Raw genomic sequence first — 24,881 nt, forward strand, 5'->3', positions numbered from 1 at the left:
ACATCTGCTGATTAGGAGTGAAATAACTCTGGGGAAAACAAAAGCAAGATGTCTGGCAAGAAGATATAGGGAAGTTAATTACAAAGAACCCCTCCATAGTTATCCATAGAACATGGCGGCCCCAACTTGAGGAAGCTCCATGTGGCCCTTCGCATCCTGTCACAAACAGCTGCAGAGAAACCCATTTGAGCCTCCCGGCCTGCCCATCTGCACTTCTGGGATACGGCCTGGGCTGTTTACTTTCTTGGCCCGACTCCCCGCAGGCTCAGTGGGGCAGGAGTCTACAACTGTGTGGTTAGGCGCACTTCATCAACCAGCCAAAGGATCCATGGGACACGCCTCGAGTGCGCTGTTGGTGGCGACTGCCCTGCACTTTGCTCGGTGGGGGCCTGGACTTTGCCTGATAGCAGCTGATGGACCTCTGGGATGCGTGCAGTGTGGAGCAGCCAGGCGCAGCACTAGCGGCGTCCCTTACCCAGTGGCTGACAAAGCTTGTTGGTGTTAAAGGACTGGGATTGGGGGGGTCAAAAACACCACACAGCCGGGTGAGTGATTCCCCCTCCTGGCCACATTATCCTAAGAATGGTGTTCTCCATGCACTGTATTTCTGGCTGGCTGGGTTCCTGGGTTGCTCTTACCACCCTACTGAATGTCCCATGGAGTGAGGCCGGCCCAGAAGAGAAATGGTTTTCCTCTAATTCTACAATCTGTATGGCTGGTGATGTGGGGGACCCACAGTCAGTGGACTAGCCGATGGTGGTGATCTGACATTTTACTGGGGCCTCAGCAACTTCCCCCACTGGCACATGACCATTGCCTTCTGCTGGCTTGATCCACCCCAGCACTGCCTGACTGCTCATTTCCCCTGCTATGCTCTTGGATGGCGACACAGGTTGAGGTGGGTCTGGAGCTGCTTCTCATTTGGGGTTGGGTCACCACTTGACAGTGACCCTACTGCATCATGTCCTGCCATGCCTGTTGCCTGATATCTGGAGGACCTTACCTTGTATGTGTAGAACATATATAGGCACGCTCAGCAACCAAATACTCGCTCACAGTGGGTACGGGGACAACAACCTCTCTGGAACCCTCCCACAAGGCTACTCCCCCACCACAGCCAGCGACAAAAGACACTAGCTCGGCAGCGATTACGTATTCCTGCATTCAGATCTTAGAGAACAAACTTGACAATGCAGAGGGACAGTCCCCCCACAACAATATTTGCCTCATTCACCTCCTGGAGGGAATGGAGGGAGAAGAGCCCACTTCACCCCAGGGATATAATACTATCAGAAGCCCGGAAGAAAGATGAGATCCGGGTTGACAATGCAAAAGTCATGGTCTTTCCAGATTATACACTTTCTGTTCAGCTTGTTCATACCGTTCAAGAAGAAGCTGCGCTCCTTGGGATATAAGTATGCTTTATTGTTACTTGCTGAACTAAGAGTCACAACTGATAAGAAGTCACATTTCTTTAAAGACCCAGAGTCTGCCTGGGACTGGCTGGAGACTCATGAGAATCTGGCACCACCTTCCTCACCAATCCCATTATCTCAGGATACCCTTCTGGTTTTAGTGACGGTTTGGAGTCTGTGGCCTTGATACCAGCTTCGCAGGGCATCCCTCCTTTCCTAGGCTCAGCAGAAGCGCCAACACGCAGTGGAAGCACTGGCTTCATTACAGTCTTTATCCACAACCCCTCGATTGTGGTTGTACAGTTCCAGCATTTCTTGTGATGAGGGTTTCTCGGGATGGTGGACCTGGATACAATGGAGATGTTGGTGATCATGGTGCTATCGGCAGGTTACTTGCTTTAGCCCCCCCACCTGGGATCTCCTGTGGGACATCCTTGACTGTGACTCTTTCATGCATATTCCCTGATTTGGGCGTATATGAGCTTACCCTTCATCTTTACTGCATAGGTGCAGACTTCCTTTTGTTGACTCACCTCTAATTCTTGTGCTGCTTCCGGAGTGGTTCAGACCTCCCCACGCTGGATCTCTCTCCATAGACTTTGTCTCTACTTAGATGCTGTATCTTCCTGTTCTTTAATTTCTTATTAAGCAAGTGCAGTAGCTTCTCAGTTGTCAGGCCTTCCCTCTCCACCATGCTCCTCTGCTGGGAAACTAACTTTTGTGGGGTTCTATTTTGGGCCTAGGCCCTCGATTTTATTGCTGGGGGTTGTTTTGTTGGAAGCTCATTTAACACACAATTTCTGACTTAGAAATTCAGATTCAGTCTGTAAGGGCCGCTATCCTGGTTTAGTCAGGCTTTCCCTCAATCTAGCAGGTATTTGTTATTCTAACCTGTTGTACTTCCAACTGTACCATGCGTGAGTCAGTATAAATTGCTAACATGGAATGTAGGGGGATGAATTCTCCCCACAAATTTTACAAAATCCATTCCACTTTGGTCCAGAGGAAAATGCATATAACTGTTCTGCAAGAAACCAATCTGCTGGCTCTGGGGGGGTCTGCGGCCTTTGCAACACATGGCAGGGTCAATTGTTTGGTACTAGCTTCTCTGCATATGTGATGGTGGGGTAGTACTTTGGATCGGGCCGGGTCTCGTTCAATGTAAAAACTACTTGGATCGATATAGATGGCTACATTGTTTTGCTTCGGGCCAGTTGTGCAGCTTTATCCAGGTACTTGGGGGAATTTACAGCTTCAACGGGCTCAGACTACAGTTGGGACTACTCGCTCTGACTGTTTTCTAGACTGGGTCGCGATCCCCTAGTTGTTAAGGGGAGAACTTAAATATGTACTAGACTTGTCCCTAGATCATACAACATCCACACTTACAAAATCCTCAGCAATACCAGCATCAAGAGTGCTCAAGACTTGGCTAGAAAGATGGCAACTAGGAGATATCTGGCACCTACATTTCCTGTAGCTCCTGATCTGATTTTTATTTTGCTTTGGTCTAATTTTGTTCATTTTATTTCTCTTCTTCTTTTTAAATAAATTGGAATGGGAATTTTGCGTATTCATTTCTTGGTTTTAACATTGTTGTAATGCTACTTAGGTACTTTAAATACATTTCTCTGAGGAAAAGCCTGCAACGTTGTGCCATAAACTACCTGGGTTAAGCCCAGGTTTTCTCATTGAACTATATTTATCTAACAAGACAAACTAGTTAATGAACCTGAAAATCTCAGATTGCACGAATAATAAAGAACACTAGGGTCTTATATTTAAAAAGCAATGATTTTAGCTTCCTTTTTGGTTTGTGGACTGATCATCTAGGTATACAAGTGTAAAGGAAACTAAACAAGTGGTCCTGAAAAGGCTCTTCCTTTCACAAAGTACCATCGAAACTCAAGTGGACCGCTAATGTGCTAATAAGCATGTCATACCTAGGTGAAATCAATGTAGTTCAAGTTAAGAATGTTTGTAGGTCACATCACTGGCAGAAAACTCCAAAGCAAATAATACAGTTTTAAAATATACTGCCATGTTTTTCTTTCATGCAATTTCATAACTTTAGCCAAATACATTTGGGAAGCACAAAGCTTTGCTCGTTCAGTCGATAGAGTACACGTGTTAGGTGCACATTGGCCCAATTATTTTTTGTATAGGATAAACATCTCACCGTCCACATTGCCAAAGTATGCTTCCTGAACTGGGTAAAAAATCCTTCAAATTTGTTCAGCTTTCTTTTTTAAATATTTCAAATTTTGGGGTAAGTTGGTACATTTCCCTTCCATATCAGAAACTCAGTTCCTGACAGTGTCAAAAGTCTTGTTCAGTAGGCGCACCGCTGTGTATAATCTTTCCTCCCCTCGGAATTCATTGCCATCTGATATGCCCACCTACCACGCGGCCGGCCCTGAATAGGGTTGTAGGCTTATCGCTGTGTACCTGATTCCCTTGTGGAGTGTGACCCTTTCCCCTTGATGAAAATAAAAAAAGATTTGAAACAAAAGTCTTGTTCAAAGGAAGGTTAACACTTTGTCAAGTGTAGAAAAATGACATCACTCATGTGTGTTTATATCTGCCATTATCTGATTTGAGGTCACATACCACAAGGACAGTACATCCAGAAATATTGATATGCACACCAATATATTATTTCTCTGTCAGGCTTTTTGTCCATGTTGTTTAAAAAGTAAAGTGCTCTGCAAAGGTTGTCCTGAGGAAGTCTTTCATATTTTTCTATGCTTCAGAGAGGATTTGAAGACTGCGAGAAATATAATATAATATAATATCGGTCATTTGATAACTTGTAAATGTAAATGTAAATGTACAGGAATTTATATAGCGCAAATCACCAAGCGGTTTCTAAGCGCTTGCTTAGGGAACCCGTCCTGGTATTCCCCTGTGAGATAACCCCGGCAGGGTATCTGCAAGGTGAAAGCCAGGCATCCCGCCGCGAGGGGCCGTTGTGGAGATTAAGCAAGCTATTGCCCAGAGTCGCAGAGTATGAACCCATGATTCGAGTAGGCACCGGAGCGAGAATTGTCGAGTCCATGGACATTTTAGGACTCAAGACCCCGCCGAGCCGGGAATTGAACCCTGGTCCCCGGCTGACCTCTGCTTCCAGGTCTGCCTCCTCTAACCAGTGAGCCACGCTTCTCCACTAACTTGAGCAGATATACAGATTTTTCTTCAGTTCTTCCTAAAGGAGTTTGTGATTGATAATGGTTTTTTTTTTAATGGGAAAACATTGGTTTCGTCTACACTCATATTGACCAAATTTTGATCCTTGGCATCAGTTGTAGTGTCTTGTGCGTTAAATATGACGGGACCCATTTAGTTCCTGACGGACTCCATAGAACAGTGACATAAGTGAGTGGGGGATGGAATTAATGATGTAGAATGCTCAATTACACACTGAGGAATAAAGACATGTAATACCAAGGTCCAGGTGTGTCGTGATCATTTGCATATACTCGGGCTGGAGAGCCTCTATATCTGTGAGCTAGGATTCACATTCTTGTTTGTGCAGATTTAAACCCTCATGGAATGATGAAGTCATCAGTCATCAGTCCTGTAGGTTTGAAATCTCATCTACGGAACAGATGTTGTTGTCTATAAAGGTGACCTTAGCGAATGTGGTGATTCTATGGGGAGAGGGCTTCTCATGCTTTCTACATGCAGGTTTTCTATAATTCTCTGGGTTGCACAGTGGCTCAATATGGGCTGATACTGTGGTATGTTTATCAGTTCCAAAACAATTGTCTATTCTTCAGTGTTGGAAAATTCTGTACTGCCATGCATGTCTCTCTGGAGTTTCATTTGACTAGGAGCTGTCTCTCCTACCCTCTGCGGCGTGAAATACAACAGGGTGTTGGGCATTTACTATCTCTATACCTGCTTCAACCAGATCAGAATTCTTCACATAAAAACTGCTTTCTTCTTATTTTAATAAATCACAGAAATGTGAGACAAATTTGGAAAATAGAAAGGTTCATTAAAGAGATTGTTTTCACCTCTTTGAAGGTGCACTCGCCACCATTATACCATTCAACGTTCCTGTGCCCAACATAATGTTTCTCTCTTTTTTGGCTAGTCAGTAAAACATCTAAGTTTCAAGTAAAGATGCAGTTTCACTTGAGTTATGTTTACGCCATTTCACTTTGGTTACAGGATTCCCTAGAGTGTAAGCACCATACCCTCTCTATTTTGTGGTGCATGGTAAAAAGGTTCTTGACTGTTGATTGAATGACAACTGTCCTGACATCATTACCAGAGACGTATTGATGACTTGGAATGCTAGCTGCACCTACTGGGGACATCTTGTATATGTAATGATTTGTCAGACTACCTCTAGCGGAATCCATATATTACTGGAGGGTCAAGACATAAATGGATGCGCCAAGAACACCTTAGAGTTGTTCAACTGTGAAAAGTCATGGCATAAATGCTTTGCTTCAAGGGAGGGGAGTGGTGGCAGAAAGGCAGAATAAGTTAGTAAGGTGGCAGGTATCTTTCCATTGAAATGGTCTCCATATATTTTCTCACAGGGATAAGCTTTCCTCTTATAATATGTGTAGCTAGTGCTTATGACATGTGGCCTATTTTACCTTGATCATCGTGGCCCTTCCTCCTTTGGGAAGGCATGAGCTTGCTATTCTATTCTAATGTGCAGAAATACTAACAAAGATACTGTGATAGAGAACACACAGTTACTTTCCTGTAATAATAGCTTTCCATCATGGGTATCTTCAACACATTCATAACCAATCCACTCTTTTCCCTTTAGTATCATCTGAATTGAAGCAGAGCTTTAGTTTGTAATTCTAGTTCCTTCACTAGACCATCAAAACCATTTGAAGAACTAGCTGCTATTGTGCTACACTCTGTGATTGAGGGTCATCCACAAGTTGTGAGGTTGTATGTCTATAGGGTAGTCAGCATCTTTTTTGTTTTTTATTTTATATATGTGTGTGTGTGGTTTAACGTTATGAAAAGATGAAAGCTATAGAAAGGAAATGTTGCCTTTAGATAGGAATTGTTTGGCGCAAAAGGATTTGATCTATTTTGCTGGACTAGTGTAATGTTTCTGTGATATGGCCCTTGGCCTAGTGCAAATTCTACAGGATCTGTTTAACAAAGTGATCATGGGCATCACATAGACTTTTGAAGTAAATGGAAGGAGGTAACTCAAGCTGCAAGACTGGCTATGACACTGTATACCACATTCTATTATATTTACTTTTGATAATTCCGATAGCTGTAGGTAATTGTTTCATACCTCTGGGTTGTGCATTGCAAAGGCAACAGCCCACTTCAGCACTGTTGTAGTAGTTTCTACGCCAGCTCCGAAGATATCCCCAACAGTCATAAGGAGATGATCTTCTGTCATGCCGACCTCCTTCGAGAGAATGCTGCTGTTATTGTTTTCCATATTCAGCTTGGCTTTCAAGAGGGCATCCATTAGATCGTTCACGGTATTGTCACTGTAAGCTTTCTAGAACAATAACACAACAAACCATGTAAGTAAATATGGGCTCCCGGATTCAATTTACAAACTATTTCAAGACATCATATACAACTTTGCTGAATTTCCATCACCTTTTCACAATATATTGTATATTATCTTACGATACAAATACCAGGCAGTTGTACTTTCATTTAATTTCATAATTCACTGCAATTCTCCTGATTTCCCCAACCTAAAGCATGCATTTTCACAGCTGAAGATGTCATCAAGGGAGTTCAGTAAAGTTTGAGCAGACAGTAACAACCAGTGCTTAATTTGTAAGAAAATTAGTGCCACGGTACAGAACTTTGCTCAGAAGACCACAGCTGTGGCTATTGAATTTCGGGGGACCCAAATGCCAAGGCTGCTTAATCTTAATTCCACCTCCTCCCTCTTTCATCATCCCTTCCTCTTTAGCTCACTCTTTCAGATTCTTTTTCATCTGTGCTTATTTTTTTGTCACTGTTTTTCCCTCTTCTTCTCCCTTTTGCTCCCCCTTATTGTGAATATTCTTTGTTGCTTTGGGTCAAAGTTAGAGAGGAAAAACGAGGACCTGTGAGCCCCACCTGCAGCCATTTTCTCAAACTAAGCACTGGTAACAATTAATATATCACCTGCTCCCAGCTGCTCATTGGCTGTGTCCGTAGGAAGAGGGAGCCTCCAGCACCGATGTGGCAGAGTAAAAGGAGAAAAAATGGCCCCATTCAGAGGGCAAACTTATGAGCAGCTTTGTGCTCCTTCCCAAAAATGCCCATGGTCAAGAGGACTGGTCAATAATGCGGTGGGATGCCCAGATGTAGGTGCAATAGTTAGGCTTTTCTGTATCTCTCTCTCGCCTTTGTAAGACGCTATGTGAGTGAAGATCTGTAATAGAGGGAAATAATCCTCTTTTTCAAGTTCTCTCCACTCATCCCTGCCCCTATTGCTGTGCCTACAGTCTTTTTTTTAAATTAAATCTTTTTATTATAAACATGAAACACAAGATGCTACAATTTGTAATGTTAGCACGTTGTTCTTCCCCAGCTCAGTCACCAAGGAGCATATCCCAGAGCCACACATCATGAATTGGAATCTTGAGTAGGGGTGGGCAGAATTTGTGTAATCGCGTTACGCAAATTTCTGCGAAACGGTATCAAATCTCCGCGAACAAGCAGAAATTCCGCGGACACGTGGAAGTGCTTGTTTGCAATGCTTTTTTACTGTTTGCAATCGCTGTTTTCGTGCTCGGGGGAAATATCTCGCGAACACGCATTTTGAGAACGCGAACAAGCAAAAATTTCGCGAAGTCGCGGAACGCAGAATTTTGGGCAATTTTGCGTTCTCCGCGAACGAGAAATTATCCAAATTCCGCAAAGTCCGCGAGCAGAACGGAATTTAACGCCCAGGCCCAATCTTGAGCATTACCCGATCGTCTACTGTCATACATATTGCCCCTATGGGCGTTTCGGCCTGGCCAAATTTACCCCGGTTTCCGAGGGCATACTCTACTTTCATAAACCACCCTTTCTGATAACATTCACCAATCCTGATCTCGTTTTCAGGCATTGATGTCTGGTGGCTGAGCGGAGTCCCAGGATTTCGCAATGTTCCTTTTGGCTGCAATCAGGTCCATCATCAGCCACAGTCTAGTGGCCCTCGTGGCATCCGTCTCCCCCATATGTTCAACACACATTGGTTAGCTGACAACTCTATGCCCACTCCTCCAACTGACTTTAAATAATACATTTTCACAGCCCAGTAGGTGTGTATATGCAGGCATTCCCAGAAGTTGTGGAGGAATGTGCCTGCCTATCCACAGCTCTTTAAACAATGATCATCCCCCGATCACCTCCATTTGAACCATAATGGTTCTCGCATGGCACGAACAGTGTAAGATCCACAATTGAATTCTGTTCCTACAATCTTTTGACCCATATTCCATTTTTCCAGTGGTTTCCGCCCATAATCTAGTTCTTCACTACAAAACGTATTTTTCATTTGCTGCATACACTGCACAAACTCCTCTGTGTGCCACTACTGTCTCTTAAATATAAATAAGGATCACAAATATCTAACTTCCTCCTCTACAATACCTTGCGTCCAGAACTTGATCTTACTGTATCTCCATATTAGTCCGCTACTTGACTTACTTTCTCCTTTAGAAAGTATTCTTAACTTTGCCCAGCTTCCTTTGCATTAGATGGCATATTGTGGTTTTGTACCGTTACAATCGGAATGATATCCGTGACCAAAACCCAAATTGCTCTACTGCTCTATTAAATACTGTCATACATGCATCATTTAGATTAATATTGAGAGCCAGAAACAACAATTACATAAAACGTATAGAAAAATTACTTACCTGCAGCAATGATCTTTCTGGTTGATACTCTATCTGCCTGCAGATTCCTCATCTTTAGAACCAACTCCAGATATCTGACTGGATCTGGAAAATTTCAAAGCAACAATGTCACAGGGAGAGGGGGCTGGACCCAGTCGGTGCCGGAAGTGACAACAGGCGAGGTCATTGAGGCCATAAAGGGTTCTTCCTGGTGCATCGATATCAGCTTCCTTCCATTTTTTCCATTCCTTCGAAGCAAAAGTACTATTAACATCGATGAAGAATTGCAGTGCCAAAACATTGTAAAAAGGGCTCTTATTACCTTTCCCTATAACCTCTCCATCAAACAGGAGACGAGCAAGTCGGGGAGGAATATGCAGGTTGGGTGTCCACCAGAAAGACATACTCCAGCTAAGCAAATTTTTCTTCTGATGAATGCTTCTTCCTGCTGATTCCCCACCTGTAGAACAGATTTCACAGCAATATTCTTTCTTGGAGGAAGTTTGATGGATGGTTAGACAAGAAAGTCCTGCAAGACGGACCTAGCAAAGTGTCCATGCCTGGACACCTCCGCATCCAGACAGAAATGCTTAGTAAAGGTGTGAAGGGAAGCCCACGTTGCTGCCTTACAGATTTGTGCAATCGGAACACCAGAAGCAAGTGCAAAATTGATTGAATTCACCCTGGTGAAATGGGCTATGATTCCCTCAGTTTGCTATATCTTGGCTAAGGAGTAGCATGTCTTGGTTTAGAGGATGGTCCACTGAGAGAATCCTCCTATGTACCACCTTACCATTCTTGGTACCACAATCGCTGTCAAAAAGGTGGCTACTCAACTGGAATTCCTTGGTGTGGTTGTAAGCTACCCACCTAGGATGCAACTGATGCAATCCGTCCTTGTCTTTCGTAGAATGAGGTGGAGGGTAGAAGATTGGAAGAGGGATGGATTGGGCAAGATGGAAAGGAATGACCACATTTGGTAGGGAAGCAGCCCTGGTTGGCAACACCAACGTGTCTGGAAAGAAGGAAGTGAAAGGAGGGCGACAGCTAAGGGCTTGAAAATCACTGACCCTTCTAGAAGAAGTAATAGAACCAAACTCACACATTTTAGGGTCAACATCCGAAAAGTACAACTGTGAAGGGGCTCAAAAGCAGCCCCCATTCGAAAAGGTAAGCTCCAGATTCAAGTCCCATTGAGGAACTACAAAGGGAGATGGAAGAAAAAGGTTGGTCAGGCCCTTAAGCCCTTAAGAAAACACATGACAACAGGGGGTTTGAACAGAGACGGCTGTTCCGGTAGACAGAGGAAAGCAGACAAGGTAGCTAAATAACCCTTAACTGTGCCAATGGTACATCCCCTTTCAGCAAAGGAAAGTGCAAATTGCAGCACTTGAGAGATACTGGCCTGGAAGGGATCCACACCATTGTCTTCACATCATGCAACAAATGTGCCCCATCTGCCAGAATAGGCAGACTTAGTGGAGGGACGACGCACATACAGGATGGCATCCAGGTTCAGAAGAAAGGAGCTCAGTTGTCCCTGCTCAATGTCAAAACTTGTAGGTGGTGGTCTCAGAGATTGGGGTGCAGGACCATCCCTCTCACTGGGAGAGAAAGTCCTGCCTGAGTGGAAGGCAAAGGAGGGAACACAAAATACAGAAGGTCCGCATACCACACCCTTCTCTGCCAATAGGGACAATGAGAATGACATCGGCCCAGTCTTGGCGATTCTTCCTGAGAACATGAGGAATGAAGAGTATTGGGAGAAATGTGTAACGCAGCTGAAAGTCCCCACCTTAACTGAAAAGCATCTCCCAAGGCTCCCCTCAACAGATAGTGGAGGGTGCAGAACTGTTGGCACTGAGCATTTTCCCAGGAGGTGAAACAGTCCACCTGGGGAGTGCCCACTGAAGGAAGACGTCCAGGACTACCTGTGGCTGAAGACACTTCTCGTGATCAGCAAGATAACATCGACTCAGGCTATTGACTTTAACATTCAGAGACCCCCACAAGGTGATTGCCAGTAAATGAGATTCCTTGTCGCTGGGCCCAAGACAACGAGTCTCAATGCCCCCAGACAAAGGAGAGGAGATCCTGCTCCCGATTGCTTGACCACATAATACATTGCAGTTGCGTTGTCCACCAAGATCTGGATGGACCGACTCATCATGGAGGGAAGGAAGTGTTTGAGCAACAGCTGATTTGCACGCACTTCCAGCAAGTTGCTGTGACACACCCACTCTTCTTGAGACCAGAGTCCCATGATCTCCAGATCTAGATGTGATCCCCAATGTCCGGCTATGGCGTCAGCATTGCTGTAGCTGGGTGGAGGCTAAAGTGGTGGTGGTGGTGGAAGCTGAAGCGGCACCATACATGGCATTGGTTGTGGTGCTGAGAAGTGGAGCACTAGATCAAAACAATGTGTTGTAGGCACCTGTCTGGTGGTGTGATGCAAGGACATAGGCTGAAAGGGCATGAAGACTGCTAGATGCAGTGGGGGCCCGAAGATGTGCTGGATGGCATCAAGGCCTTCGTGAAGATCAAATACATTGTGTTTAGGAACACCACAATGTCCGATCCCAGAGCCAGGAACTCGGGGAAGGCCAGGCTGGTGTCGTAGGTTTTGAAGATGGAAGTGCCAGTGCCAAAGGCTCCGGGGATGGTAGTCTCTCCGTAGCCAGGCCCATAGAAGGAGCAGGGCTGCATGGAGGTTCCATTGGCAACCGGTCAAGTAACTCCGCTTCTGAGGGGGAAGGTCCTTTGGGAGACGGAGGGCAATGAAGAAACCTACCCCTGGGACACTTCTTCGCCTTCCTCTTATAATTTAAATTTTTCTTGGCTAAAGATCAAGGAGGATAGCTAGTATCGGTGTTCATCCTTCACCCGGGCCATGAGTAATTTGGCCTCCCACTCCTTGATATCCTTGGGATGTACGCTGAGGCACAAGGAGCAAGTCTTTGAGTCATAGTCGGATCGTAAACACCACAGACAGATGACAGCTGTGTCTGTAATGAACATCTGTCCCTCACATTCCCTACATGGTTCAAACCACAACTTCTTGGGAGGAGACATGGTACTGTATTAAAGAATTTGGTAAAGCAATTCTTCAGAGGTTGAAGCTCTGGAGCCACATCAAAGGTTAAAAAAAGGGAAACTGACGTTGATGTGCTGGGGCCAGAGCATTATGACCTCTGTGATGTTGCCTGACATCACTCTGGAAGCAACTAGTCTAGCGCCCTCTACCAGTGACATCGTTACTTTGATGTTTTCTGGATCTAGTCTGACATGTGGGGTTTGTTCTGCAGGTTAAGAATCTGCAGGTAGAAGTATACATTGGAATGATCAAGCTCAACTAGTACCCCCTAGAAGCGAGAATTAACTATATTTTAAACACATTTCTACTCCTCTTGCATATAGTTCACCTATATCACACATTAACCTTTCTAGGAGGTATACAGAACAAGAGAAGCAAGTTGGAGGTTAGTCTGGAAATTTTCAAGGTAAAAGGGCAAACTAGGCAACCACGACTTTTCATCCCATACTGTCAAGCATTTGAACGCTCTGCTGTTGCCTCTTTTGCTATCCTTCAGAACAGAACTTAAACACTTTCTACTCAGAACCTCTCTTACAATAATCAGTTATGGTCATAAGAGATATTACACTGGAATTTGGGTCTCATGATCAATGTTTCATTGTTTACGTCTGGGAAAACGATGGCATTTACTTTATCTCTTTTTAACAGTTTCCATTTTCTTTTGTGGACTTCTTTCTTTTTATATTTAGAATTCATATAATACACCACCAAGGCCAAAATAGTGGGTCTTCACATTAAACTGCCTGCACTTTGTCCTAATGGTGTTAACTTCAGAACTATATGACACATAACCACAACACATATTATAGTTTAACTGTTATGCCCACAGAAATTATAAGTAGCTCCAGTCTGCATTGTAAACAAAGAACCACTGTGCAAGTTGGTAACTGATGGATGTAACTCCAGAAAGCCACTATGAGCCATCACCAGAATTGCTTTCAATCTAGACTTAATTGGAACAAATGCAATTTAGCACAAGTATTAGAAACCTCCTCCTGCATAATCAGTCAACAATATAAAGGATCATTCAGAAGACTTATGGGGTCATTTTGAGTTTAACCAGACAAGACAACTGCTGTAATCCAGCTGAGCTCTCACTCCCCCAAACTTGCAGTGTCCCAACCCATTTAGAGATCGAGGAACAGCCAGTGCTTGAAATGGGGAGAAATAAGTGCAGGTACTCATCAATTTGAGCAGTGATTTGGGGAGGGGTAATTGTGGAAGGAACTAGAGATGGAGCTAGGAGGCAAGCATTTAATGGGAGCCACATTTTCTTGGGTCCAATTGTGCATGACTAAACAGAAATATTTCTGCTATCTGTAGAGTATTTGTTTTTTCCTCCCAGGTGCAAATGGATACATTTATTATTTTGGTACTTTCATTCCAACACAGATAGTCTCTGTGCCTATGAAACATAAAAACAGTGGTGGCTCCTCCGCTAAGGCTGAGGAGCGTCACCCCCCAGCTCGTTGAGCAGTGGAAAATAAAAATTAAATGAAAATAACAAGAAGTTCTAATCATTTATTTTTTTTGCAACTCCAGATAGGTCGGGGTTACCCACCATCAGAGGAGTTTGCACTCCCTCCCTAAGTGTGCATGACGGCTTGGCCAGCCCTCTGGCCCCCGGCCAAACAGTCATGCACACTTGCCATGTTCTCCACTGGGCTGTGTTGCACAGCGAGGGGAGAACATGCCCAGCCACCCAGGTACTGCCTGAATGGCAAAACAGGCCGCTCAGACAAATCTCATGCAGCATCGTTATTGACTGGGAGAGTGTGGGTGCTTCCAGTGCAGCAGAGAAGAAGACGGAAGAGAGACGTGTGGCGAAGAAGAAGAAGAAGGTAAGTTACATTTTTTTTTTCATCCCTAACCTCCCCGCTCCACCACCCCCATTCCGAAGCAGCCGCCACTGCCTAAAAGTCAAGAATCTTCTCATTGTGCACAAAAACAGATATTGTTGGCAATTTGAGTAAGAAACCTGGATAACAAGAGGCCTATCCATTTTGGCCTCCATTCCTTTGAGCACATTTTCCACCTTGCAGCTTCACATCCTTTTTCTGTCTGTTGCCTCCTCCACTTTTCACATAGTAAACATCAGAACTGAAGGCACAGAACTAACCCAACCGAAAGAGAACATTTTCAATCCGGGCTCCTAGTATGTAAAGGGCGAACTTTCCCTTTTTGCCCCCGGCGCGCTTCAAAATAGGTGTCCCGGGTGCAAATAGGGAAAGTCCACTCTATTACACAGAATGCGCTGCCCCTAGGGCAGCCGCAAAAGTTTGGTGCCCTGGGGGCAGCACATTCTATTGAACTATGGAGCAACTTTAAAGCAGCTGCAACATGTTTCATAGTGCAGGCGGCAACCCGCCTGAACTTTTAAAGGGCATTAGAGATCCTCTTGCAGGCAGGTGCAGTCAAGAACTGCACCCACCTGCGAGAGGATGTCTTGGGTCCCTTCCCCCTCTAGAGGACTGCTATCAGGGGGGGTGCAATGACAGTGGGCCAGCACTGAGGTGGAGCACTATCAGTGCCATCCTGACAGCTTCTTTACATCTGCTCCAGCATCTATAATATGGCGCGGACGCAAAGGGATTCTCTCATTTGCAAGGGGCAACGCCCCTATGCAAATGAGGGACCGCCCTCTTTAGAAAACGCTGGCAGTGTATGTGTGACATCGCTTTTAATATTACAGAAGGGGCCACAAAAGTGTCTGCAGCCCCTTCTGTAATATTAAAATGCCTCAGGCACACAAAGCGGGCGCAAACGCCTGTTGCGCCCCCCGGGCCCCTTGTGTAATATGGCCCCCAGTCTTCAACACAATGCAGACTACACTACTGTCTCAGTCATTATATATTATAGATGGAACTCATTTGGAAAAAAAGATTTGTAGAGACAGAGAATTTTCTGTGTGGACTTATTATTATTATTATTTAATTCCTTTATTCGGCATATAAAAATACCATAAAAGTAACAAGTTATCCATAGGTTACAGTACAAACTTCATTTTTTTTAAAGGAACAATACAACAAGTTATAATCTACATGGTACAGATTAAATATGTCTAGCTTAAAAATAAACATCGCATGTAACATGTCTCTCATGAAGCAACCCCATCTGCAGGTCTAGTTCACGCAACCCCTTGTGGCCCTTAATCTGAAAGCAGTCCTTAAAACGTTTGTGATACAGAAGAGTGTAAAGGCATCTATGGCCAATTTAAAAAATAAAAGTGCCACCTGTGCTTGTTTAAATCTGGCTTTTTTTAAGATACCCCTCAGAAAGACTCTTCTTGGATAAGAATAAAATGGGCAGAATAAAACCAAGTGAAGGATGTATTGTGGAGACCTATGGCCGCAGCCACAGGGCCCCTTCAACTCTGGATGCAGTGTGAACTCTGCGGGTTCTGCTAAAATGTGGTGCCAAAGGTTTAGCTTGAACTGCGTCATTAAAAATCTGTCATGAGCACTACTTATACAACACAGGTATGGTTCAATGCCCTTGGTGGATCTGGCAACTAAATGTTCTCTCACCAACGGCTTAAGTAATTCTCGGTCTTCCTGGTGCAACGTACATACTTAAAGAATCGGTCCTTGACCAGTGCCCTATCCAGTGTACTTATTTCTGAGGGGTTAGTGAATAAATCTGCACAACCAACTTTCACGAGGGACTCCTTCACATATTTTAGCCAGGGAATTTTGAGGCCATGGTCCAGGGAGAGACAATCTTCTAAAACCTGTCTACTTAGTGCGGCCTCCTCATTTGACCAGATCTTTACCGAGCAAACTAGGGGGTTGACAGCCCACCTATCCATAATATAACTGGCACCCAGTTCCTCATGTACAATGTGGGCTGGCGTGCTCTGAGAAACTTTTAACAGGCGCCTGAGATACTTGTTCTCCTCTATTTGTAATTGGTTCGCCTCAATAAATCCCCAAACCTCACTGCCATACAGTACTTTGGCACAGCATATGGAGCTGTACAGTTTCAAAATCAGCTCTGGGCAAAATTCATTATTGAACCATTGCATTTGGCCATGGTGCAGCACTTCTCCTCTAGTAAGTGTTTAAAATGTAGACGCCCATCGAATAAAATCCCCAGATACGAGAAGGACTGCACCTTGCCTAGACAATGAGATCCAATTGTATATTTGTATGATTTGCCTGCCTTTTTGCCCACTTCCAGGACATAAGATTTTGCCAAATTGGGAGACAAGTCCAGGTTCTCCATAAAGGAAACAAACCCATCTATTAGGATCTGCAGACCTTTGGGAGTGCGTGCAAGGAGTACCGCGTCGTCTGCATAAAGCAGAACTGGAATTCCTACCTATCCTTGGAGTATCAGCATGAAGAGTGCTTAGTGTGCAATCAAGACCATTTATGTATAGCGTAAACAGAAAGGGAGCTAATATGCAACCCTGTCTAACACCACTGGAGCACGTAAAGGGTTCTGTTTTGTTTCAATCCCAGCAGTATCTAACCATGGCAGTGGTGTTCAAATGCAAAGTGTTTAAGATGTTAATAAGCCCAGGGCCCACGCCAAGCCTGCCCATTAATACCCAGAGTTTCCCTCTATTGACTCTGTCGAAGGCGGCGGTTAAGTCCATAAATGCTAAATACATCGTCCCTGGACTTACCACTGTGTATTTGGCTCCAATGAGGTACAGATTGAGGCATTGGTCAGTAGTAGATTTTCCTGGTGTAAAGCCAAATTGAACATCAGTTATGATCTTATGCTCATCTGCCCAGTCCAATTGCCCCACTTAAAACCACCCGCCCTAGTACCTTCGCTGACACATCGATAAGGGAAATCAGGCGGTAACATTGTGGGTCTTCCTTGTTGCCCTTTTTAACAATGAGGACGATCGTGGCTGTAGACAGGGATGCTGGCATTACTGTGTCCCCTGCTGCGTTAATCACCCTAGTCAGGATTGGGGCTCAGAGACCCACTTAATTTATAAAATGATCAGGTGGGATCCCGTCAGGGCCAGGAGCCTTGTTCCTAGTTAGGCCCTCAATTCCTTTTTTAACCTCACTCAGTGAGAATCTCACCGGGGGTGTACTCTGTTCCCCGTTACATTACTGGGGTAGATCAGCACTTGGATTGTAATTGTACAGCCCATGAAAGTGCTCATACCATTGCTTCGGCTCTCCAGAAAGCGGTGGAGTCTTTTAGTGTTATTGCCTCTGTCAAGTCATCCCAAGCTTGTTTTTGCAATTGACATTTACGTCTCTTGAGAGCTAATTTATAATTTTTATGGCAAACGGACACCCAAACCCTATCTCTTGGGGTAGTCTTTAGGGCATCTTTCAGCTCTCTGAGAGCGAGTGAGCAATGTGGGTCAAACCATCCCGGGCTATCTCTTGTGATACTGGGCATAGGGGCTCTAAACAAGGAGTCAACTATTTGGGCCACCTATTTAAAACCCTCCACTAAATCTGTCCCTTCCACATCAAGATCTAAGCACCTTAAAATGACATGTTCTCCTTCTTTTAACAAGGATTTATGAAAGGCTTCTCCGTTGACCTGTGTCCACTGTAGCCTCCTGCCCTGATCCGTAGACCTGGCCACCCCCCCTCCCATGCCAGATGTCTCGCGATAGTAGCAGACATCCGCCAAGGATAAGGTGAGGGGAATATGATCGCTAAACGCACTGTAACTGATGCTAAACCTAGACACACAGTTTCTAAGTGAAATCGAAACAAAAATATAATCAATAAAAGAAGCACACCCTCTGCCTTTAAATGTAGGGTGAACCGATTTATCCTCTTCGACCTCAATCATGTCCATAGTGTGCGTTAGCGCATGCATGTTTAATAAGCTACCTAACTCCCTGCCCTCCTTTGTGTGTTCCAAGAGAGGGCCATCCTCAAGCATGCAAGTTGACCAATCACCACAGGATGCTCTAAAATTTGGACACAAATGACAATTGAAATCACCTACTAACACTAAATGAAGCCCCTTCTGCCCTAGCTCCTGCACCTGCATTAGTCTAGAATCCAGCTTATGCACGCTTGCGAGACCCTGACCATGTGACATTGAGTTATAAATATTTATAAAAAATAGCCTGTAACCTTTAGTAAGAAAAAAGAGCCCCTGTGCAACCTCAGAGTCCCAGGCCAAATCTATCCATCTACCCTGTATTGTAAGGTCAACGTAAATAACCAACCCTCCCATGGCTCTCCCTGATGTGGCCTTACGCGCCGGGCAAAATAATGTTTTATATCCTTCTAGATGGAAATTAGTATTGACGGGTTCCCATGTTTCTTGCAGGCAAATAATCTGGAAATCCCGTATATAAGACAGCCATTCTACATCCTCAAATTTGTTAGAGAGCCCTACTATGTTCCATGAGAGGATTTTAATTTCTTTCCCACTTTACCTTATTACGCTATCAATTACTTGGATGCTATTTGACATGGGAACATTTGTGTGGACTTAATCTATATAAACATTTCAATTGAACTTTTTATGACAGAAATCTTGTCTTGATTAAATCAATATAAACATTATTTCAAAAAGAAAGAAGCCAATATCTTGTGGTGTACTTTTATTTTTCTTAGAATCATTGATTCAGTCTAAGACATTTGTAAAAAATGTGAGTGATAAAAGGTTTTGCTCGAAGGAAAGAGAAATAAAAATAAAAATAAAAATAAATAAGCCTCAAGTGAAAGAAAACGAAAACCAAACCAGAAGGAAACACACTGCTGAATGATGTGAACATATGCGGTATACTGGATATTTCATCCAGTTAAATGCAATACAATGGAAAACACAGAGAAATGTATCAGTGTGCCAATGTACAAAAGTACAGTCTGTCTTTATGTTTGTGTGTGACACCAAAAAACTGAAATTGAAATGTTTATATAGATTAAGTGCACACAGAAAATGATGTGTCACTACAAATCTTTTCTACAAACGAGTTCCACGTGAATACTTGTTCCAAAGTCTATTGATACCCATGTTCACATGGACAGTTGGGTTGCTCTTGTTCTCATTGAACTAATCATCTAGTATACAGCACGCACCCACCATGGTCAGTCAAAACCATCTACAACACCTTCAGTGGGAGCACGAGGTACCTGACTTGAGCACTGGGTAAGTGAAGTGCCTACAGGGATCTAGAGTCGTAACACGTGTGATGAAGGGCTTAATTAAATGGCTGAGATGAGAAAATGGGACGAGTTGAGTCAGCATATATCAACGATATATCAACGTAAAGTGAATGAAATGGAGAATAAGACTCACATGAGTAAGTAAGTCATGCACAGGGCAAATATACCTTGAACTGACTGGGTCAGGTGAGAACTAACCGCCATATGTATCATCAAACTATTTTGCATTTGCTAAATAGCGAATTTTAAGGAATCGCTATTTAGGAAATGCAAAATGGTATGTATGTACAAAATCGCTTTTCAATAGCGATTCCTTAGCATTCCTAATTTGCGATTAGCAATTTGCTAATCGCAAATTACCCATTCATTTCCATGGGCCAGGAGGCCCATAGGAATGAAAGTGCAATTTGCATTAGCAATTAGCTAATCGCAAATTAGGAATTTTTTCAAGGGTGCAGGGGTGTCTCAAGAACACCCTGCTGCACCCCTGAAAAAGACATTTGGGGGCATATGGCGCACATACATGCCCTAAGGGCGTGTATGGGCGTCATATGGCACCTGTGTTTTTTTGTAAAAAAGCTTTTTGAAAAGAATTCGCAAATTACCACCAACTAGAAGTTGGTGGTAATTTGAGAATCCTCAATGGCATTTTTTGCATATTTTTTGTTTGATACATTGCATTTAAGGAATCGCAAAATTTGCAATTCCTTAAGTGCAATCGCAAAATAAGGAATAGCAAATTTTGCTATTCCTTATTTTGCATCAAACTTGTTTGATACATACCATTTGTCTAATTAGCATTCGCAAAGGCCGAAATTCGCAGAATTTCGGCCTTTGCGAATGCTAATTAGCTTGATACATATGGCCCTAAGTGAGTGCCTGACCTCATCCCTTGGTGCAGGACGCCTAGTGCATTGTTGGCCTAATTTTGTGGACTCCAAGCCCCAGTGTGCACTGCTTTAGGGAGAAAGGGGAATGTTTGCCGCTTCCTGCTATTGCCACCCAGTGCTATTAAGCTCTTGAACTCATCAAGCAGCAAAGGATGCCTAGTGCATTGTTGGCATGATTTGGGGGATTTTGGGGACTCCAAGCTCCAGTGAGCACTGCTTCAAGGAGGAGGGGTCAGGTCTGCCGCTTCCCCCCATTGCTGCCCAGCTATAAAACGCTTGAACTAGTCTCGTGTGCAGGACTCCAAGTCCCTAATTGTTGCCCTAATTTTGGGGAATCTGAGCCCCAGTGTACACTACTTCAGGGAAAGGAACAAGGATTGCCACCATTATCGCCAATGCTATAAAGCGCTTGAACTCATCCAGTGGTGCGGGGCGCGCCCGGGCTAAGCCTGGGCCAAGGGCAGCCCATTCATACCCATCAGAGCCCAGAGAAGGCTGGGCCAATTCTCTTAGTCGTGCTATTGGGTCATCTTACCTATCTGTGTTTCAATAAGGCGATAATGAAGCATTCGCCTGCTGCTAGAAAGGGGAAATCTCCTGCTAAGACTCCTTCTTCAGAGTTTTCACTGTGGAAGAGAAAATGAATTCCTGTCAGAAGGTCCTGACTGTTGTGCATGGTGCTCTTTCGCAGGATACCCCTACTCCCAGAGCTACTCGGACTCACACTAGTAGCACTGGACAGGCCGAAAGTAATCAGGCTTTAAGCGATTAACCCAACAGGGACGCCACTGGGGGAAAGGCTAACACACATGGAAACAGTATGTACCAGCTGTCTTGATTTGCTGAAATCTTATGTTAACACGAATTATAATATGAATGTTAACTCAAACGTCAATCCTGTTTTGTCTGCAGATATTATTATGCCTTCCTCATCTAATATTCTGACATTTCACAGTGCACCTCAGACTCAGGCCAAAGGCACTGGTCAGATACTAGCCTCATGTAGTACGTCTTCTGCTCCATTACTCGTTTCCACATAGTAATTCGGAGGCTGCAGCGTTTAGACCTGTGGATGTTACTGGCTTTCTTGAACTTCCCACAGCAGCTACACCATACAAGGTGTTATTAGCCAGCGTAACCCCCCCTTACTCCAACATCTGTAGAGACCTGGGAGAAACAAAGCCCTGAACTGGCTGGGCACCAGAACAGGGCTAAGCGGGCAGCTTTTTGATGTTACCAAGATAGTGAGAAGAGTAGGCTGGTTTGGTAGAAGTACAAAGAAACTTCCAGGAGACTGTATGGTACTAAGTTTTAGGACACCAGGTTTAGTGGAGAAATTTCTACAACAAACTTAATTACTGTTTTACATCTTGAGTACTTTTATTGCCCTGTGCCCCTCTTCACTCGTTCTAATTCCCCATCAAAATATTTTTCAGTGCAATATCAGGACACCTGCTTCCCTATAGCAGTCCAGAATCTTGAGGGGGTTGATTGACTTACTTTAAATCCTGACCATGCAACTCAGGTGGAAGGTGTAGTACATCGTCTAGAGGACTGGCTCGACTGTATTTCCATTTCTAGAACTAGGCCTAGCTGCTCCTCATCCACTCAGGAGGGCCTGGACTGTGTTGGCCACTCCAGTATTGGCGTTCTTTTCTGGAACGTGGCAGGCCTATGTAGAAAAATTGCTAATCCAGATTGGTTGATTTTTGTATCTAATTTTAAAATTTTATGTGTTCAAGAGTCCTCGGCAGTTCAGCCACTACCATGTAAATGACTAAGGAACTTTTTTTATTGAGTTTCATCAACATACACAGGTACGATCCATCAGCAATAAGTCTGCCAGATTACATAACCAACAAAAGAACTTGTGACTCGAACATAAACATCAATCAAATACAGCATAGTAATGGTACCCAGGACATGCTAGGGCAACACACTAGATCATGCTTCGATCACATACTCAGTCCGTCGTGTTGTGTGGGGAGTTGTTTTGTTCAGTTGATCTTAAGTATTGTAGCAAAGGTTCCCAAATGACATGAGGCTTAGAGGCAGTGTGCAGCTCCTCCGCGTAGAGTCGGCAGGTTACCAGGTCTTGGAGCCAACGTATTGGTAGTGGACCAGTCGTACTTTCCCACACCATTGATACACATCTCTAAGCCATGAATAAAGCTATCCTCACCAACTTGCCTATAGCCCCTTCATCGATGGCACAAGACTTAGCAGACACACATGCGGTAAACATTGCAATTCGATCCCGACCATTTTGGATAGTATGCACACCACGCCCTCCCAGAACAACGCCACCTTCCGACACTCCCAGGATAGATGCCAAAAATCAGCACCCATCGCACCACAACTCTTACACAGGTCGGTGTCACGGAGTCCATATTTGAACAATTTGTGTGGGGTGTAATAGGTTTGGTGCAGATATTTAAAATGAATGATCCTGAGGTTGCCGTTTGAGGTGAGGGCACAATATTCCCAGTCCTTAAGGTTGAGTGGCGGGGACAAACGAGCATTCCATTCCTCTAAACTGCGATTGTGTGGCATCTGTTTCTCCTCGCTAGCAGAGCGACAGAGCTTGGTGAGAAGTTTGTGTCGTGTAGGGCTGATCAGTAAGGTATGGAGGGTCTGTAATGTCAGGGGTACCGCAGAGAAGGTATGTTAGTGGGCTTGTAGCGCTTTCTTGAGCCTGTGGAATTGGACAATAAACAGAGGTGTTTTATTTTGTATATAGTTTAAGTCGCTGTCGGTCAGGAAGACCCCGTTTGAAAACAGATCTTGCATCTTGGCTAGTCCTACCGGATGTAGGACCCGCATGGCGCCTGCGTGTTACTGAGAGATTCGAATGATATGCTAGCGGCAACATCGGGAAATATAGTGGTAATTTCTCGGCCATATGACCCAACGCCTACCAGGCTCTTATAGTGGCATCTAATGTGTTGATTTCTGAATGGGGGGTTTTGCCTCCTAGTGTGTGTTAGCATGGAACTTAGCGGGATGGGATGAGCTTCACCATCCTCCACCGCCACATGCGGGATGAATGTGTGCGCGCCAAGCCAGTAGTGTGAGTATTGGGCATGTGCGCATAAATAATATCGATAAAAATCAGGCACGCTAAACCCACCATGTCTGTAGTCCAGCGTGACTGTGTCCCAGTTCACTCGGGCTTGTTTGCCACCCCATATAAGTCTAAGAAGTAAGGATCGTATAGTTGTAAAAAAATGTTTTGTGAGGGGGATCGGGATGTTGCTAAATAAGTAGAGAAATTGGGGGAGCACCACCATCTTGATAAGAGCAATACGGTCGGCCAGCGAGAGCGGTAGCCTTATCCATTTGTCCACTTGTTGCTCCAGCGTCTCATATGCAGGGCCGTCATTTTCTCGTATGACTGTTTCAGGGTCTCTGTGCACCCAAGCCCGCAGATATTTTACGGATTCGGTTGCCCATTCCGGAGGAAAGTCTAGTTCATACGGTAGGATGCAGTCAGTGAGCAGGACCACCACTGATTTGGACCAGTTAATTTGTAGGCCAGAGACAGCCCAAAGCGGACATATTCTCGGAGTAGTGGCGCCATCTATGTATGTGGTATGAAAAGCAGCATATATCGTAAAAGGAGATGCCGACAGTGGGGTGGGCAGTGGGCAAAGGGAAGGGCCGATGCCAGGTGCCGTTGTCTAACAAAGCAGGCAAGGTTCTCTAGAGTTAGTGCAAAAAGGAGGGGCGAGAGGGGGCAGCCCTGCGCCCTGCTGTGTCCCTCTGAAGATGCGTATATCGTTTGTGCCCCCTGCCTCCTAGTAAGGTATGTGGTGGGACTGATATTCGAGGTAATGACCAAACGCATGTTAGCCGCACTGATTATGGCGAAAAATTAAATGAGTTGGTGTATAAGTACAACCTTGCCTCTGCAAATGAACTAGGCTCCCCTTTCAATTGTACTTTTAATTGAAGGGGAACCAATGTGGTAATTGATTATATCTTTTCTCTCTTTAGAGCACAGTGCTTTTTTACTAATTTCACCACACACAATTTCCCTTAGTGATCATTATAATAAGGGCATGTGTTTAAATATTAATACAATGTTAATACACACACCAAGGGACTATGTATAAGTTGAACATGTTGAAGTTAGTTTGAATAATGGCCTTTCCTTACGTTGGTAAAAGGTTAATCTGACAGTTTTTTAAAAAGAAATTGGTAGTGACATATAGGGAAGATTTTGATAACTGCTTGGCTGAAGTAATTCCCAAGGCTGCTGCGAATGCCTTTGTTAACATCTCCAGGGGGTTCTAACTAAGGCCTACTGCTGGATGGGTAAAGTAATATAAGTAGGGGTGGTTTGATTCCCGTTGTTTTAAAGCACACATAAACCTAAAAGCCGCTCTTTATAAAGTTCCCAGGTGTGTCCGTGAAGTGAGGATGTGTAGGCAAGAATACAAATTGGCATTAAAGGTCAGGAAGGATGCCTTAAAGGTTGAAACTTGGGAGGCACTAATTGAAGCCATTACATGTCGAGCTTGTACTGACTTATAGCGCAT

General features: G+C 44.3%; 1 protein-coding gene across 2 annotated transcripts in view; it reads right to left on the reverse strand.

Annotated features, from left to right (window-relative positions):
• The window catches only part of CYP17A1 (cytochrome P450 family 17 subfamily A member 1), a 331,379-nt gene that overhangs the window by 163,896 nt on the left and 142,602 nt on the right, over nucleotides 1-24,881 (reverse strand). For both annotated transcript variants that reach the window (XM_078641171.1, XM_078641170.1), the window contains exon 5: nucleotides 6,700-6,915. In XM_078641171.1, coding sequence (XP_078497297.1) covers nucleotides 6,700-6,915 — 216 coding nt within the window. The remainder of the gene's footprint in view (nucleotides 1-6,699; nucleotides 6,916-24,881) is intronic.

This window comes from Lissotriton helveticus, chromosome 5_1, assembly GCF_964261635.1.
Source record: "Lissotriton helveticus chromosome 5_1, aLisHel1.1, whole genome shotgun sequence".
Lineage (NCBI taxonomy): Eukaryota > Metazoa > Chordata > Amphibia > Caudata > Salamandridae > Lissotriton > Lissotriton helveticus.